The following is a 16530-nucleotide window of genomic DNA, read 5'->3' as shown; positions in this document are numbered from 1 at the left end:
TCAAATAAAGTTAAGTTTTATTATCTTAATTCAGAGAGAGAAAATAAAAACAGAAGCAAATATGCTGATTGTCTTGAAAGTGTCACGAGGAAATCGTTATTGATATTTTCTATTTTTAAAATAGAAACTTAAGTTTTTTTTTTTATTTGCCAACGATTTATTATTATTATTGATTCATTATTTATTTTACTGGTTTTTATAAGTTAATTCAAATTGAATTGATTTGATTGAATTTAAAAAAAACATTTATCACAAATTGAGTCCTTTCGCAATCCAGAACAAAATCTTGCCACCATCGCCCTGACTCACCTTTGATCCTGCTGTGCAACAGTAGTAGATAAACACCAACGTAGAACGTCAATTTATCCAACATTTTCACTGCTTGGCTGATGTTCTGGTCTTTTTCACATCTAACACGGTTATTTTCCCACCAGTTTTCCACGTCGTCGTGCCGTTGGACGCGCACTCACTAATTACTCACAGCACTGCCCGACACTGCCGTGGATGTCCGACGAGGTCGCAGCTCCATTCCCGAAAAGATTTTCCCTCGACGACCTCTGGTGGGAGAATTTCAATTAGTCGGTTGACGGATTTTTCTCGCGCCACAGTTACACTGTTACTGTTTTCACACGGTTGATGCACTTTTTGAGGGGTTCTTTTTTCAAGTTAGAACTGTCACAAACAGGGCGCAGTGGCCGGATTTTTGCTGCCACGTTCCAGTTCGTTAATCCGCAGTTTTCTAGTTTAAATTTACCACCTGGCTGAAAATGAACAAACGCACACACACCAAAGTGATGAGAACGGGTTGCAGCTAGGTGGAAAAATGCTGCGAAAAATAAAATTCTTTCCCCCTCAGGTGGCGAAACTGGAATGGTGACACGTCGAGTGGAAGTTATGAGAAAAAGTTAATGAAAAAGTGATGAATTCGATGAAATGTACTGTTATTCCTGGGAACACATATTGGCAATGATGCTGCATTCTGCAAATTGCCTCGGGAAGTCACGTGGAAATTGTGTAATTTTTATTAAAATCGTGGAAAAATATCGGGTATCCTGGAAAACAGTAAAGAAATAAATGCCAATAACAAGGCATCAGATCAACGGAAGCCACTGCATAATTTTCAATGCATTATTAAAAAAATTAAAAATAATAATAAAACATTAAATAAAGTTAGGAAACTGCCAAAAGAATCAAAATATCAACTCAAATATGAAGACATTAAAAAACTTTTCAATTACTTCCAGGCTCAATTATCCGAAGGGCTTGGACCACCTTCGCTTTTTTTTTCAGCTGCAACATTTCAAGAATAAATTTTATTAATTTTGTTTATTCCTGTAAAAAATCAGTTAAAACTGGTTTCTTCTTTTACAACCACTAGAACATTTTGTATATATTTTTAAGCCCCTCTAGACAATTGTAGAGCTTGTCAAAATGAACATTTTTATGCTTAAAAAACGATATTGGTCAATTCTATTAAAAGTTATGGGCAAAAAAATGCTCATTTTCAAATTTAGATTAAATGAGTTAAACAAAAAAGACCTCCGAGATATTTTCAGCAAATGTACACTGGAAAGTCAAACTCCACCACCTTTTTCAAATTTGAACCACCCTAATGTCCACCATACCAAAAGATGCCCCTATTGACCCTGATCATTTGCTCCAAAGACACCAAAGCTCTAAATCGCGTGGCCGCTATCAATTTTGTCACGCAAGATTTCGGTTTCGGACCACTGTGCACTGGTCCAATCTTCTATGTCTCTAAAAGAATTTTATAGCGAATTTTCTGAGCTTTTGAACACAAAAATCAGAAATGGTCACCCATCCCGAGCAGGGGTAAATAACACGGGAATACCAAATTTTGGTATTACTTGGGCAAATAACAGAGACCAAAATGTGCCCTTGGTTGCCCAGTAACAGATGGTAAAATACCATGAAATCATACCAAAGTCTTGTATGTGGAAGGGCACAACAATACCAAACCATGTTATTCCAAGGGTAAAACAATACCTCAAAATAAAACCATTTCAATACCAAGTTGAGGTCTTCTGAATTTTTGAACATTGCTTGAATACCAAAACTTGGTATTGCCATGGTTTTATTTTTAGGTATTCCCGCGCCCTTGGAAAATCAGATTTTGAGTTTCCTGTGGTCTTCCACATAGGGTATTTTAACCATTAGTGGACCCCCTAGTAGAGCCGAAGCACATTTTTCACAAATTTTCAATATTTTAAGCACTTTTTCATAACCCTTTGTACAAAACAAAGAAACCTGAAGTCATTTGAACAATTTTGACTATTTGTTTCATCAGTTATTTGTTTTTGAGCAGAAAAATAGCCAATTGAAAAAAAAGTTTTTTTTGCCTGTTGTGGACCCCCTTTTCCTATAGTGGACCCGGGTCCATAATCCGATTGTGGACCCGGGTCCACTATAGGCAAACTGTTATTTTTATACCAAATTTAACCGATATTTGATGTTTTGATGCATGGTGTAGGTCTAATGATAGATATAATGAATAAAAGATGGATTTTGCTCACTTTTCATCATAAACAAATATTTTTTGTTAACAAATTTGGCTTTAAACAACAAAAAACCAAACAGACATTTAAACACATTTATTTCCGAAAAAGATCAGAAAAAACGTCTCGAAAACCACTGTAAACATAAAAATAATTTAAAAAAAGTAATCTTGATGCAAATTTTTCCATATTAATTACATAAATGGTTGACCGAAACTAAACAATAGAATTGTTTACAGTTGCTGATAAAACCACGCATGTTTTTTGGAAAAAAATGTTTTGTTATTGATTTATTATTATAAAATATCATTTCAAACTGCAATTATGGTGCTTCAGTTAAGTACAATTAACTATAGTTTTGATTAATTATAAATTCTTACGGCTTCAGCATTATTGGTACTTTTAACATGAAAACAGCTATATTTATACTCATAATTGAAAAAATATGCGTTAACCCTCTACTGCCCAAATTTTTTTTTCGAAAATTTTTATTTTTCCCGTGTTCAGGAGGTCATTTTGAGCAACTTTTGTTCTACGAAAAACTTTACTTCTCTTGTTTTATGTTTTTCTTGTTTCATTTTTAGTATTTTAATTTGCATTTATCTTGTTTAGTTTATGTTTGTTTTAGGTAGTATTTGGCCTACTCTACCACCTCCTATCATTACATTTTGCCTATCTAATTTTTTCATGTTTTTACAGTAACTTTTTCAATTTTTTGCATGTTTTTCACATTTTCTGCTATAAAATGGAACCATTATCATTTAAATTGTAAATAAATGCGTAGAGGCATAGCCTGGGGCACTAGAAAAATTACTGCATACTCCTTTTTACTAAAAATATAGGAAATGTTAGTAAAAAACACAGACAAAGTTGACCCCTAAAAAAATGACATTTTTAAAAACATTGGCAAAGTCACATAAAACAAGTCAAACTTCCAACCCTAAAATTTTCCAAAATTTTAAAAGTTCTTCTTTCCAATGCTTTTTGAAGATCAAAAATTGGTTGAAAAATGGATTTTTGGCGATTTTTTAAATCGAAGCCCGTCTAGAGGCGGGGTTGGGTTGTAGAGGGTTAAGGTTGATAACAACAAGCATTTGCTTGAATACACAGTTTTCATCATTTTTGAAGGTTTAATTAACAGGGGTCCACTTTTGGAAAAGTTTGGATTTTGGTTGTCCTATATTGGACCCCCTTAATTTTTGCTAGAAAATTGCATTTCTTCGCTTTATTTTAGTAAATATCCTTAAACTTACATTACTTCGACTTGCTGAAGTTAAATAATCAGTCAAAAAATGATTGGATGGTTAATTCAATCATAAAATATAAATGCAGTTTTGTTGTGAAAATGCTAGTGGCCATGGCTGATTTCAGATGTCGAACTCAAAACACTTATTTTGGTGAAAAGGACAATTCAATGTCAGTCAACATTGTTCTAAATGATGCTGAACATGCCAAATAAAAGATTTGTAGACAACAACACGCTTGAAATTGTGATTTTATTGAATTTTCCATTAAAAACCCTTCAGAGGGTCCACTATAGGAAAGGGGTCCACTAATGGATAACGTACCCTACATGATTTTGGTTTGATTTCATGGTATTGTACCATCTATTACTGGGCAACCAAGAGCACATTTTGGTCGCTGGTATTTGCATAAGTAATACCAAAATTTGGTATTTTCATACCATTTTTAGTGCAGCAGTTGCAGTTAGTGAAAAAACGGAAATGATCCATATGCAACAGCCAAATCTACTCACCTGATGATTCCATGTTGTTCTTAGTGATATTCTTCACCACATCGAATTCATTTGTCATTGATGAACGGCCTGTGCTTGAAGTTCTTGAAGTTTCTGAAAAATAAGAAGCTTGGAAAATAAGAATTGAAATTCACCAAAATTCAAAAATCTGTTGAATAACTCGTTTTTCAAAGTATTTGGTTATCCCAACTTAGAGAAATTTCTACGTTTTAAAAAAAATCTTAGTGGGTATATTAAAAAAAATAATTGAAAATCAGCTTTAACATTTTTGGGTTTCAAGTCAAATAAAAATTAATTATCTCGTTTAAATTTATAAAAAAAATTCCGTAGTTTCAAAGGAATTTGATTAAACCTTTCAATACCAAAATAATAATCCTTTCAATACCAAAATAATACCAAAATGTGCCATCCTGACTTAGAAAATTTTCCACAATTTCAAGTCATTTCTTTAGGGGGTATATCAAAAATGTTTAAAATCAAGTTTGAAATTTCCGGTTTTCAATGAAGGCATTCGCTTTGAGACATCATTTTAGCGCAAAAATAATTATTTTGTCAAAATTGGTCAAAATTTTCCCATGGTTTCAGAGGAATTTGATAAAATACTGTAATACCAAAAGAATACCAAAATGTGGTGTTCGACCATTTACAAATTCTGCAATTTTGCAATATCAAAACAATACCTTAAATTGGTATGATACCACATTTTGCTCTTGCATAATCCTTAAGACAAATTTTCAAGGGTCCAGGAATACCAAAATTTGGTATTGATACCAGAGAAAGGTATTATTACGCATTTCCCTTGTTATTTACCCATGCTCGGGATGGTGGCTATATCTTGAAAACGAAGCACTTTATCATAACATATCTCGATCGAACATCGATTTTATCCAAAAATCACTATTTTTCAAAAATTCATAACTCGGCAGCAACATTTTTAACTTTTTCTCAATGCCTCAAATGTTGCGGGTTTTAGTCACATAAAACGTGGTCAAATTTTTAAAAGTTTGTATGAGCACACTGTTCAATCTGTTTGTAATCTGTTTTCAGGGTATCAAAATAAACATAATCGAGTGACAAGAAATAATTAAAATTTTGGAATATCTCAAGTGATATCCCATGGATCGATTTTTTAGGCATAAATAAATCAATGTGCCAAATTTTTTACCTAATCGGTTAAGGTTTAAGTCGCTTTTTATCGTTGATGTTTTAATAAGGAAAATCTAGAAAATATATGAGGAAAAACCTCGTTTTAGGATTTTGGCTGCAGGTGACGCAGGTCTCGTCCAAAATTGCCCAAGTCGTCGAAGTGCAAGAAGATCCGAGTTGATCCTGAAGAGTTATCTGCAATGCGAAGAAAAGAAATCGGCTTAGTAAAGTAAATCTTTCCCAGTTCCTGAGGGGAACACCCTTGAAGAGTATCGGGGCCGGCATTTACAAAGCGGATTCAGTGGCAGTTTCATTCTCAACTTAATGTTAACATGTTAAGGTTAATGTTAACTTTCCATAGGTCGCCTCCCTAAGGTGTCGTGATAAGGTCCAGTGTGTGACGATACACTACCTTCCCTTTACTAAGCAATCGATTCCAGAAGGGAAAAGATCACCAGTTGTGTTGGTCCGAGCCGGGATTTGAACCCCGATCTACCGCTTAAGCTTCATCCATAAAGTACGTCACGCTAAAATCGGCCAAAATTTACCCCCCTCCCCCCTTTGTCACGCTTTTCCTATACTTATAACATGCAATGTCACACTTGCTCAAACCCCCCCTCCCCCTCTAGAGCGTGACATACTTTATGGATGACGCCTTATATACTTAAAAAAAATAATAATAATAATAATATAAGGGGTATATAGGAAGTATATGAGCAATTCTCTACCAAAACCGGAAATGGATTTTATTTGTATTTTTGATTTGGTTCAAACTTTGTGGGGGCCTTCCCTAAGACCAAAAAAGCTATTTTGTGTCATTGGTTCACCCATCCATACAATTTTGGCAGCTGTATCTGTAATTTGAAAAGAGCGTAATATTGAATGTTTGGCCCTTTTGAAATGTTAGTCTTGATTCAAAAAAATTTAAAATATTTTTTTCGAAGTGATCGAAAAATTTCACAAATGTTTCTTGTTTTAATATTGTAAATCGGACCATAAGTTGCTGAGATATCGACATTAGAAAATGGAAGATTTTTTGGGTAAAAGTCCAATCTTCAATGTCTCTTATACAATTTTATAGCAAATTTTCTGAAATATTAAAAAAAATATATTTTCAAAAATGGTCACTTATCGTCACTATTTTGAAAAATCCAAAAACTGCAATTCTTTCTATTCCGGATCGAGCCCTTCAAATTGTGGACTGTATTGCGGAGGAGTTTCTTCTGCTCGTCCAGAGCGCACTTCGACAGAGGTCAACGACCTCACACCCAAACTTCTTCACCCGTAGGCCGAATAAAAACACGGTTTTTTGTGCGCACAGATTTATTCGCGACGATCGGGGCAAACGAGTACACGCGCGGGTTCAGTGAACCAGGCCGGTCGAGTATCGGCAAGCAACTTAAACTTTATTCGCAAATGTAAACACACTGAACCGTCGGGCACTCCCGTACGGTCTCTCTCTCTCTCTCACACACTCTCATCACTCATTCTCTCTCTCACGGTTCATCTTCAAACTGATCTAATTCATAGGGTAAACGGCGCAATGTACAAATAAACTTAATTTCTAAACATGCCGCCCGCCTTGAAACCTGTGGTTTCAACCATTTCAAAAACCTCTCTACCTTCTTCTTTCACTAATACTAATTACATATCTAACACTCTTAGGGCTAACTTCACTTCAATAATTCAGTCGACGCGTTGATGGTGGGACCGGTCGTGCAAAGCGATCTCCTCTCGACTGTGCTACGGTTCCGCTTGCATCGAGTCGCGTTGATCGCTGATGTGGAGAAGATGTACAGGCAAATTCGCGTGACGCTGTCCGACCAACGCTTGCAACGCATCTACTGGAGAGACAACGAAGACGAGCCCGTCAAGACGTACGAGCTTTCGACCGTCACCTACGGAACGTCCAGCGCTCCGTATCTCGCTACCAGGTGCTTGAAGAAGCTTGGAGAGGATTGCGCGGAAAGCCATCCAGTGGCGTCTCGCGTCATCCAAGAAGACTTTTACGTCGATGACATGCTGTCTGGCGCAGACAGCATCGAAGAAGCAAGTGCGCTGATGAAGGAAGTCCGGCAGGTCACCGATTCAGCTGGGTTCACGCTGAGGAAGTGGAACTCGAACTGCCCAGAGCTGCTCAAGCGGCTCCCGAAGCACCTGAAGGACGAGCGCAGCACGCTCGAGATCGATCCTGCGAAAACAACGGTGAAGACGCTGGGATTACGATGGGAGGTGTCAACCGACATGTTCTGCTTCGTTCTCCCACAATGGAAGTCGGAACTGTCCCCCATCACGAAGCGCACGGTCCACTCGGACTCTGCGATGCTGTTCGATCCCGATGGTTTCTTGGCTCCGGTGGTCGTTCAAGCAAAAATAATCTGCCAACAGCTGTGGAGGATAAAGAGCGACTGGGATGTACCGCTCGACGAATCGCTGCAGCAGCTGTGGAGAGACTATCGTATGAGTTTGATGGCGGTCGCAACGATTAAGGTGCCGCGCTGGATTGGGTTCAGCACCGATTGCGTCGAGATCCAGATCCACGGTTTCTGTGACGCTTCAGAGCGAGCTTACGGTGCCGGCCTCTACCTACGCTGCACTGCGCTTGACGGTTCCGTCACGTGTCGACTGTTCTTGGCCAAGTCCAAGGTAGCTCCGATGGAGAACCTGAAGCGCAAGAAGAAAAAGGTCAACATTCCACGCTTGGAGTTGTCGTCTGGTTTGTTGTTGTCCCACATGTACGAGAAGGTGCAGTCGATTCTACCAGCTGCACAGTTGTTCTGCTGGACGGACTCGATGATCACGCTTGGATGGCTTGCGTCACCCCCGTCACGTTGGAAGCCGTTCGTTGGAAATCGGGTCTCGGAGATTCAGCACATTACGAGGAACGCAATCTGGGGACACGTGCCTGGAGAAGAGAATCCCGCAGATATCATCTCGCGAGGAATGTCGCCGGCGCTACTACAGTACCGAACCGACTTCTACGAAGCGCCGCGCTGGGTCGTTCAAGATCGGGAGAATTGGCCACGAACACAACGTGTGTCCTTGGCGGACTTCGACCCAGAAATACCGGAAGAACGTGTCACCCCAGCATTTCCCACTCAAGTGCGACCTCCGCACTGGTTGTTTGGACTGTGTGGCTCGTACATGGAGTTGGTACGCTTGGTGACTTGGCTGCAAAGGTCCAAGTTCAACCTTTCACCGAAGAATCGAGCTGTTAGGCGATTTGGATTCCTGACATCCGAAGAAATAGAAGAAGCTGTGCTGTTTTTGGTTCGACTGTCGCAAGAAGAATGTTTCCCTGGAGAAATGCATTGCCTGAAGGCCGATGGTGTGGTCCACCCAACGTCGAAGATTGCACGCCTCAACCCACAACTGGTGGATGGCGTCATGCGAGTCGGTGGTCGTCTCTCGAACGCGAAGATCTCGACCAACCGGAAGCACCCCCTCATTCTGGACCATCACCATCCGTTCACTCGACTGGTAGTGATGTACTTCCACGAAAGACTGTTTCACGCAGGGCAACAGCTGCTCATTGCGAGCGTCCGCTCGAAGTTCTGGCCTGTCAACGTCCACAGCCTAGCGAGACAGGTCATCCACGAATGCATCAGTTGCTTCAAAAGTAAGCCGAAGGTGATCGAGCAGATCATGGCGGATCTGCCTGCTGAACGAGTGAATCCAGCGCCGCCGTTCCTCCACGTGGGCGTGGACTACTGTGGCCCATTCCTCGTCAGCTACCCGAATCGCAGGGCGAAGCCTGTGAAGTGCTACGTGGCCGTATTTGTGTGTCTCGCTGTGAAGGCTGTCCATCTGGAACTAGTCTCCGACCTGACGTCCCAGGCATTCATCGCAGCGTTGAGAAGGTTCGTGGCACGCCGCGGCAAACCGCTGCAGATCAAGTGCGACAACGCCACCACGTTCGTCGGAGCGAAGAACGACCTGATGGAGCTGCACCGGCTGTTCTACAAGCAGCAGTTCCAGGATGTCGTCACGAAGACCGCGCTGGAAGATGGGATCGAGTTTAGTTTCATTCCACCACGCTCACCGAACTTTGGCGGCCTGTGGGAATCGCAGGTCAAGTCGTTCAAAACTCACCTGAAGAAGACATTCGGACTGCAAGTACTGAAGATGGACGAGATGCTAACTGCCCTAGCGCAGATCGAAGCTGTGCTCAACTCGAGACCGTTGACGCCGATCAGTAACGACCCGCAGGACTTTGAAGCGCTAACGCCCGGGCATTTCCTGATCCAGCGTCCCCTCACGGCCATCGCAGAGCCAGATTTGGAAGGAGTGCCACAAAACCGCTTGGCAATGTGGCAAAACGCGCAGCGTTTTACGCAGCAACTTTGGAAGAAGTGGAGTACGCAGTACCTGTCCAACCTCCAAAGTCGGACGAAGTGGACGAAGGAGCGAAACAACGTCGCCGTTGGTACGATGGTGCTGATCAAGGACGAAAACGCGCCTCCCCAGAAGTGGAAACTTGGTCGAGTACTGCACGTGTTTCGCGGAACGGACGGCAACGTGCGCGTTGTGACCGTTCGCACGGCAACCGGACGCTTCGATCGAGCGATCTCGAAGGTCTGCGCGCTTCCCATTCGGGACAACCAAGAATTAAATCAATCGACGTCTGATTAAGCACTCGCTGTGCACCCCGACGCTCCTGCGTCATCCATTCTCGAAGGTTATGTTGGTGTTTGTAGGATGTATGTGTGCATGTTAAGTTGTCGTAGAAGAAAGTTCACTGGACGCGATCCAGTCTCTCTACTCGGTAGACACCTGTCTGCCCGAGCTGAGCGCGCAAGGCGCTCACCTGGTTTTGGGAATGTATGTTGTCATGTCGTTAATCACACCCTATCATTGGTAGTAAATCCTCCCACGCTACCACGTCTCACTGGAGAACCCATGGATCCTGCCAGTCGGTCTCGGCTGCTCGCTCGGCATTGAGCTTGGCCAGCTCACGCGCCGATCGACCTCTCCGACGACCACGAAGTACGAAGGCGAAGACATCCCAAGCCAGCGAAGGACAACTCCCCCAGGAATTCACCGATGATCTGCGGATCGAGCGCCAGAATTCACCTGGTGGGGTAAGTTGTTCCAGTTTACGCACGCTACATACACCTACTACATCAAGTTCTGTCCGAGGCACACCACCAACTACATCGACGTCCGAAAGTCCACCCGCACAAAACGCATCCTCGTCCGCAACAACAGCACAGCGACGACCAGAACACCGCCGAACAACACACCACCAGCGTAACACCTTTATGGCCTGCGGGCCCAGTATCATCGTTACCTGGCTAGGTAAGTTGTTCCGGTTTTACAGAAATCTCCACCAGAATACTACAGCAAATCTCTTCCCGAGGAAACCTGCAACGAAATCAACATCAACAAGATGGCATTTCAACGAAGACGAAGAAGGCATCAACCGATGCACCTGCACCCCAACCGTGCGCATTCTGTGGTCGACAGTTGTCCCACCCGAAGCAGAGCGTGTTCCGCTGGAACATGCGACCCACCCACACCGAAGATTCGCAGCGCAAGGCTGCATCAGAAGGTCAGCACACGGCCAGCGAGCTGGCGAATGCTGACGACGCGAAGCAGAGGCTGCAACGGCAGCAAAAACACCACCACGACCGCTACTCGGCGGCGACCCCCACGAGAAGGCTGCAGCGGCAGCATCGAAGCAGCAGGTGACCAGATGCAGGGAGCAAAGTTGCAGTAGAAGCAGAATTGCAGCTCAAAAAGATGATGCACCAGCTGCGTCGTCCACGTTAATCACCCCAACAGAAGAACTGTTTGCAATCAAGATCAATCAAATCAAATTTCTTCGACTGCTGATGCAAACAAACTTCTGCTGCTATCATCGTGAGGTGCATCGTGGACGAAGCACGCATTTGGTGCATTCTCTGCTGTCCTCCTTCACTTCTCGCATGTGCTTCATGAGCAGGTACTCATGCACAAACTCCGTGTACATGAACTTCAGTGCGGGATTCGTCGTGAACCGCTTCTCCATGCCGATGAACCGCTTCATCGCCATGTTTCTGGACTCGCCCAGCTTCTCGATGACTCGTTGCTTCTTCGGCAAGGTCACCACGAATCTTCCTTCTGCGTCTCGAATCGTCGTCTTGTTGAACAGCTCTTCGCAGGTGGACTCTTCCACAGAGTGGGTGCTGTTGACGTGACACGACTCCAGTTCCCAAAACCTTTCCATCAACTCCTTCAGGTCAACTGTTGAGCTGACGTAGGTTGCCGTGCGTGGGACACTGGGCGACGATGCGGGAACCTTTCCCGAGACTATCCACCCAAACACAGTCTCTTGAAGCGTCGGACCGTCCTCGACGATCTTACGCCGACCAGCAGACAGCAGATCGAGGAAAAACTCAGCACCGATGATCATATCAATGGGACCAGGTTCCCCGAAGTGCGGATCAGCGAGGATGATGTCACTGGGGAGCATCAACTGGCTGACGTCGACCGGTGTGGCGGGTAAATCACTGGAAATCTTCTGCAGCAAGTGGAACCGCATTTCCTCCGAGAACGACGAGATCGTATCCAACCGCGGCTGGATCTTCGCACGTACGGCCTTCAGCGACGTCGCCGAGCCGTTTCCGATGCCCTGTACTCTCAGTACGTCGGGTGTTGTCCGGAACTTCAGCTTCTTGGAAAAGGTGCTAGTCATGTAGCAGAACTCGGAACACGAATCAAGAAGTGTCCGAGCGAGCGAATAGTTTCCGAACTGGTCTTCAACACGAACTACAGCCGTAGACATGAGGACTTGGCAGGACAGTGTTGGTGCATTTTGTGCGGGGAGGGATGCCGCATTGAGGGTGGTGGAATTGCGAGAGTCTGTGGGTGGTGGTGGGTGAGTGTTTCGAGAAGTGGATTGGTGCACGGGGTAGGAACTTGTGGTTGGTTGGGTGGAACTGCTCTGTGTCTGGCCTTGCTGTCTCGTGTGTTGTTGTTGTCCAGCTGCTGGGGGTCGATTTTGCGTATTCTGAACGGAGGATCTTCCTTGACGAGCGCCAGCAGGTGCCGGCGTGTCATAATGCAGCAACGTGTGATGTCTAGCGCCGCAGCGGGAACACGAACCACGAGAACATCCATCGGCGTAATGACCAGCATTCAAACAATTCCTACACAGCCGACGACGATTTACTTCCTCCACACGTTGAGACACAGACATGTTTCTCAGCTTGCTACAATTGAACGGCATGTGAAACGTCTCTCCACAGAACAGGCAGCGCCGTTGTGACTGCGAGGACGTGTGAGCGGTTGAGATTCTCGATCGGTTCTGCCGTCCGTCTCCTTCGCTGGGCCGGTTGGCCTTGATCGATTGCAGCACCGTACACTGGTCACGCAGAAACTCGATCAGAACGTCGTACTTCGGCACAGCTTTCGAGTTGTGGTGCGATTCCCACAGTCGCAGCGTGGCATGATCCAAACGCGCGCAGAGCATGTGGACCAGGATAGTTGACCAGGCTTCCGTTCCTTCGCCAAGCTTCTTCAACATCTGCAGGTTTGTCTCGAACTCACTGATCAGGTGAGACAGACCGCCGAAACTCTCCTTTCGCAGTGGCTCGATGTCGAAGATCGCGTCCAGGTACGCCTTGACGATGAGCTTGTGGTTGTCGTACTTCTTCTCCAGTGCTTTCCAAGCAACGTCGTAGCCTTCTGCGGAGAAATCAACCGACAGGATCTCCAGCTGTGCCTCACCTTGCAGAGCGGACCTCAAGTAGGTGTACTTGTCGATGTCCGGCAGCTGCATGTTGGAGTGGATGAGGCTCTTGTAGGTGTCGCGAAACGGGATCCAGTCCTTCAGCGCGCCGCTGAAGTTGGGCAGCTTGATGTCCGGCAACTTAATGCGAGAGGTCGAGCGATCGAAGCAGGATTCGTTCAGGTCAGCGGCAGGAGTGGGCTCAACCTTGACTGGGCGCAGCGCGACCAGCTTCGCCTTCACCACGAAGTACCTCTCCTCGACGTCACGAAGAGCCTTGTTGTACTCCATCTCACGCTGAACCACCAGATCAGCCAACCGCTTCTTCCGAGCCTCCTTTGACTCTCCAACAACTTCGTCCTCATCCTCGTCGTCGATCATGGCTTCGATCTTGCGGCGCACCTTGTAGAACTTCCGCATGGCCTCCTCCAAGGTGTCCAGCCGAATCGAGATCTGGTTCTCGTGCTCAGCCTTCTTGTACGCCTCAACAAATGCTCCTACACCGTTGATCGAAAGGATTAACTGCCGCTCCTGCTTCTGCAAGTCCTTCAACTCGTCCATCCTTCACCGCCTTCACTCACCGTTGACCGCCAAAAATCTGGAACACTGCAACCGCGAACACCGAAACGATCGACTCCACGTTCTACGCGACCCGATTGACAGTGGGGAGAGACAGCCAAGGTGGAGTACCAGCAGTGGACAGACCGACAGAGAACAGACCAATTCAGGGCTTGCGCAGGAAACAACCCAAACCACAACCCCAGAAATAAACGCTCTTGCGTAGAAAAAATCCAACTTCTTTATTAAAAAACGCTCGAAACAAATCCTCAATCACTCAACCCAAAATGGCACACACCTCACAAACGCACACACACACCTCATGCACCACATGCAACCCAAACACTTCCTGGTACGCTGCAGATCCTCCAGGAACCTCCGGTGACAGCGTCCAGCACACGCAAACACTCTCCTTCACAGCAGTCGCAGCTTCCGTCCGCCAGCCGCCGTAGATCAGCTCCCAGCAACGCCGCAGACCAGGAACGCTTCAGCTGCTTCTTCCCGTCAGCACCACATCGCAGAGCAGCAAAAAAAAGTGCAGCACAAAGCCGCAATAAACTGCGCGATGGCGCCAACTACCGCGAACTCGCACTGTCCAAATCGCGATGGCCACTATTCCGCGAACTGACCACTTTTCACGCGCGCACAACACTCAAGTCCTTCCACTTCGGGCCGGCCACTTCGATCCGGCTCGAAGGACCAATGTTCCGCGAACAGGCCACTTCACACGCGCGCGCACAAAAAGTCCTTTCACTTCGGGCCGGCCACTTCGATCCGGTTCGAAGGACCAATATTCCGGATCGAGCCCTTCAAATTGTGGACTGTATTGCGGAGGAGTTTCTTCTGCTCGTCCAGAGCGCACTTCGACAGAGGTCAACGACCTCACACCCAAACTTCTTCACCCGTAGGCCGAATAAAAACACGGTTTTTTGTGCGCACAGATTTATTCGCGACGATCGGGGCAAACGAGTACACGCGCGGGTTCAGTGAACCAGGCCGGTCGAGTATCGGCAAGCAACTTAAACTTTATTCGCAAATGTAAACACACTGAACCGTCGGGCACTCCCGTACGGTCTCTCTCTCTCTCTCTCACACACTCTCATCACTCATTCTCTCTCTCACGGTTCATCTTCAAACTGATCTAATTCATAGGGTAAACGGCGCAATGTACAAATAAACTTAATTTCTAAACACTTTCGCTAAAATCAAACTTTCGGTGGCTATATCTTGAAAACGGAGCCTTTTATCAAAATATCTGTAATGTACTTTTCGATTGCAAATTCAATTTTACATAAAAAAATAAGCAATTTTTTTTTGTATAACATTTCGATTTTTTTCAATAATCACTATTTTTTTCAAAAAATCATAACTTGGCGGCAGATTTTTTGACCATACTTCTCTATGGCTCAAAAGTTGCGGATTTTTGTCCCTTAAAACATAAAAAAATCTCGAAAATCAAAAAATACGTATTTTGGGAAATTGAGTTTTTGTGAAAAAAAAAACGTTAGTTAAAAAATCGGCAAATTTTTGTTTCCGTTTACCTATTTTTTCTCAATAGTCCTCAACAATACCTACAACTTTGCCGAAGACACCAAATTGATCAGAAAATTCACTCAAAAGTTACAGCTGTTTGAATATTTACGTACCATTTTTGTTTGGCAGCTGCCAAAATTGTATGGAGACTTGTATGGGTGAACCAATGACACAAAATAGCTTCTTTGGTCATAGGGAAGGCCCCCACAAAGATTGAGCCAAATTAAAAAAATACAAAAAATAAAAATCGCCGATTTCAAAGAGAATAGCTCACATAAGAAAATACTTTTTACTAAAAAAAATCACAAAAAATCAGAATCAACTCGGATCGTTTTGCACCCTTCGGCAAAGTTGTAGGAAATTAAATTTTTAAATTAAATTCAAGAATCTCACACTTGGACAATTTTGGACGAGACCCGCGCTACCTGACAGAAAAAATGCTGAAACGATGTTTTTCCCCATACATTTTAGCGATTTTCCCCATATAAACTTCAACGATAAAAAGCAACCCCTTAACCTTAACCGATTTGGCTCAAAATTGGCACAGTTACTTATTATTGCCTAAAGAATCGAGCAAGGGGTATCTCTTCCGATTTTCAAAAAAAATCAATTTTTTTAGTTAACATTAGTTAGCAACAACCTGAAGTTAATATTTAAATGGCTATAACTTGGAAACGTTGCGTTCTATCGAAAAAAAAAGTTTTAAGTAGTGTCAATTGTAAATTTGCTTTCCTTTAAAATAATTTTCGAAAAATTTAAGAGTCTTTTTTGATTTTTTTAAAATAAAACATCGACTTTCCATAAGAAAAAAAGGTATCCATATTTATATGTGGCTTAAAAGTTGCTTCGGGAATTTTATTTTTGTGGAAAATAGGGAAAAGCAAATAGGTATTTTTATAGTGTAACTATTTTTCATGAATTGTCATAATCATATCCGTCAACATTGCTGTAGACAACAAATAGATCGGTTTTTTTAATCGAGATACAGAATCTCAAATGTTTTCTCATGCATGGACAGCTACCAAAAATGAATGAAGAGTTTTTAAGCGGCAAACAAAAATGCAGGATGGCTTCTTTGGACATAGGGAAGCCTCCATAAATTTTCACCCAATTTCAAAATGAATTAACTAAAATTTCAATATATCAGCCAATTTTGTAAAGATTTTCTCAATCAGCAGCATTCCCCACGAAAACAGCACGATTCGAAAAAAAAAGATTTCATGATCGCAGACATAGGCTCTTTGGCCCAGACAAGTCAAAACAGCATTTTAAAGTCTTCAAACTATTTTTCTCTTAATGATTGGACAATC

At 43.7% G+C, this 16530-nt stretch overlaps 3 protein-coding genes across 3 annotated transcripts in view; 1 reads left to right on the top strand and 2 right to left on the bottom strand.

Moving 5' to 3' along the window:
• LOC120420694 (zwei Ig domain protein zig-8-like) overlaps nucleotides 1-590 on the bottom strand; it is a 92954-nt gene extending 92364 nt beyond the window's left edge. The window contains exon 1 of the mRNA XM_039583788.2: nucleotides 310-590. Within this exon, the coding sequence (XP_039439722.1) occupies nucleotides 310-373 (64 nt within the window). The 5' untranslated portion in view covers nucleotides 374-590. The remainder of the gene's footprint in view (nucleotides 1-309) is intronic.
• Nucleotides 591-7119: 6529 nt separating this feature from the next.
• LOC120420693 (uncharacterized) lies at nucleotides 7120-11109 on the top strand. Its single transcript, XM_039583786.1, has 4 exons — nucleotides 7120-9993; nucleotides 10332-10499; nucleotides 10547-10668; nucleotides 10752-11109. Exons 1-4 carry the CDS (start codon nucleotides 7120-7122, stop codon nucleotides 11107-11109), a joined length of 3522 nt encoding a protein of 1173 aa, XP_039439720.1.
• A 166-nt stretch (nucleotides 11110-11275) lies between these two features.
• LOC120420692 (uncharacterized) lies at nucleotides 11276-13690 on the bottom strand. The gene has a single exon (XM_039583785.1). The coding sequence runs from the start codon at nucleotides 13688-13690 to the stop codon at nucleotides 11276-11278; it is 2415 nt and encodes an 804-aa protein (XP_039439719.1).
• Nucleotides 13691-16530: the final 2840 nt, after the last annotated feature.

Source organism: Culex pipiens, chromosome 3 (assembly GCF_016801865.2).
Source record: "Culex pipiens pallens isolate TS chromosome 3, TS_CPP_V2, whole genome shotgun sequence".
Classification (NCBI taxonomy): Eukaryota; Metazoa; Arthropoda; class Insecta; order Diptera; family Culicidae; genus Culex; species Culex pipiens.
Note: the sequence above shows the minus strand (reverse complement) of the source record. Positions and strands in the feature narration are given on the sequence as shown.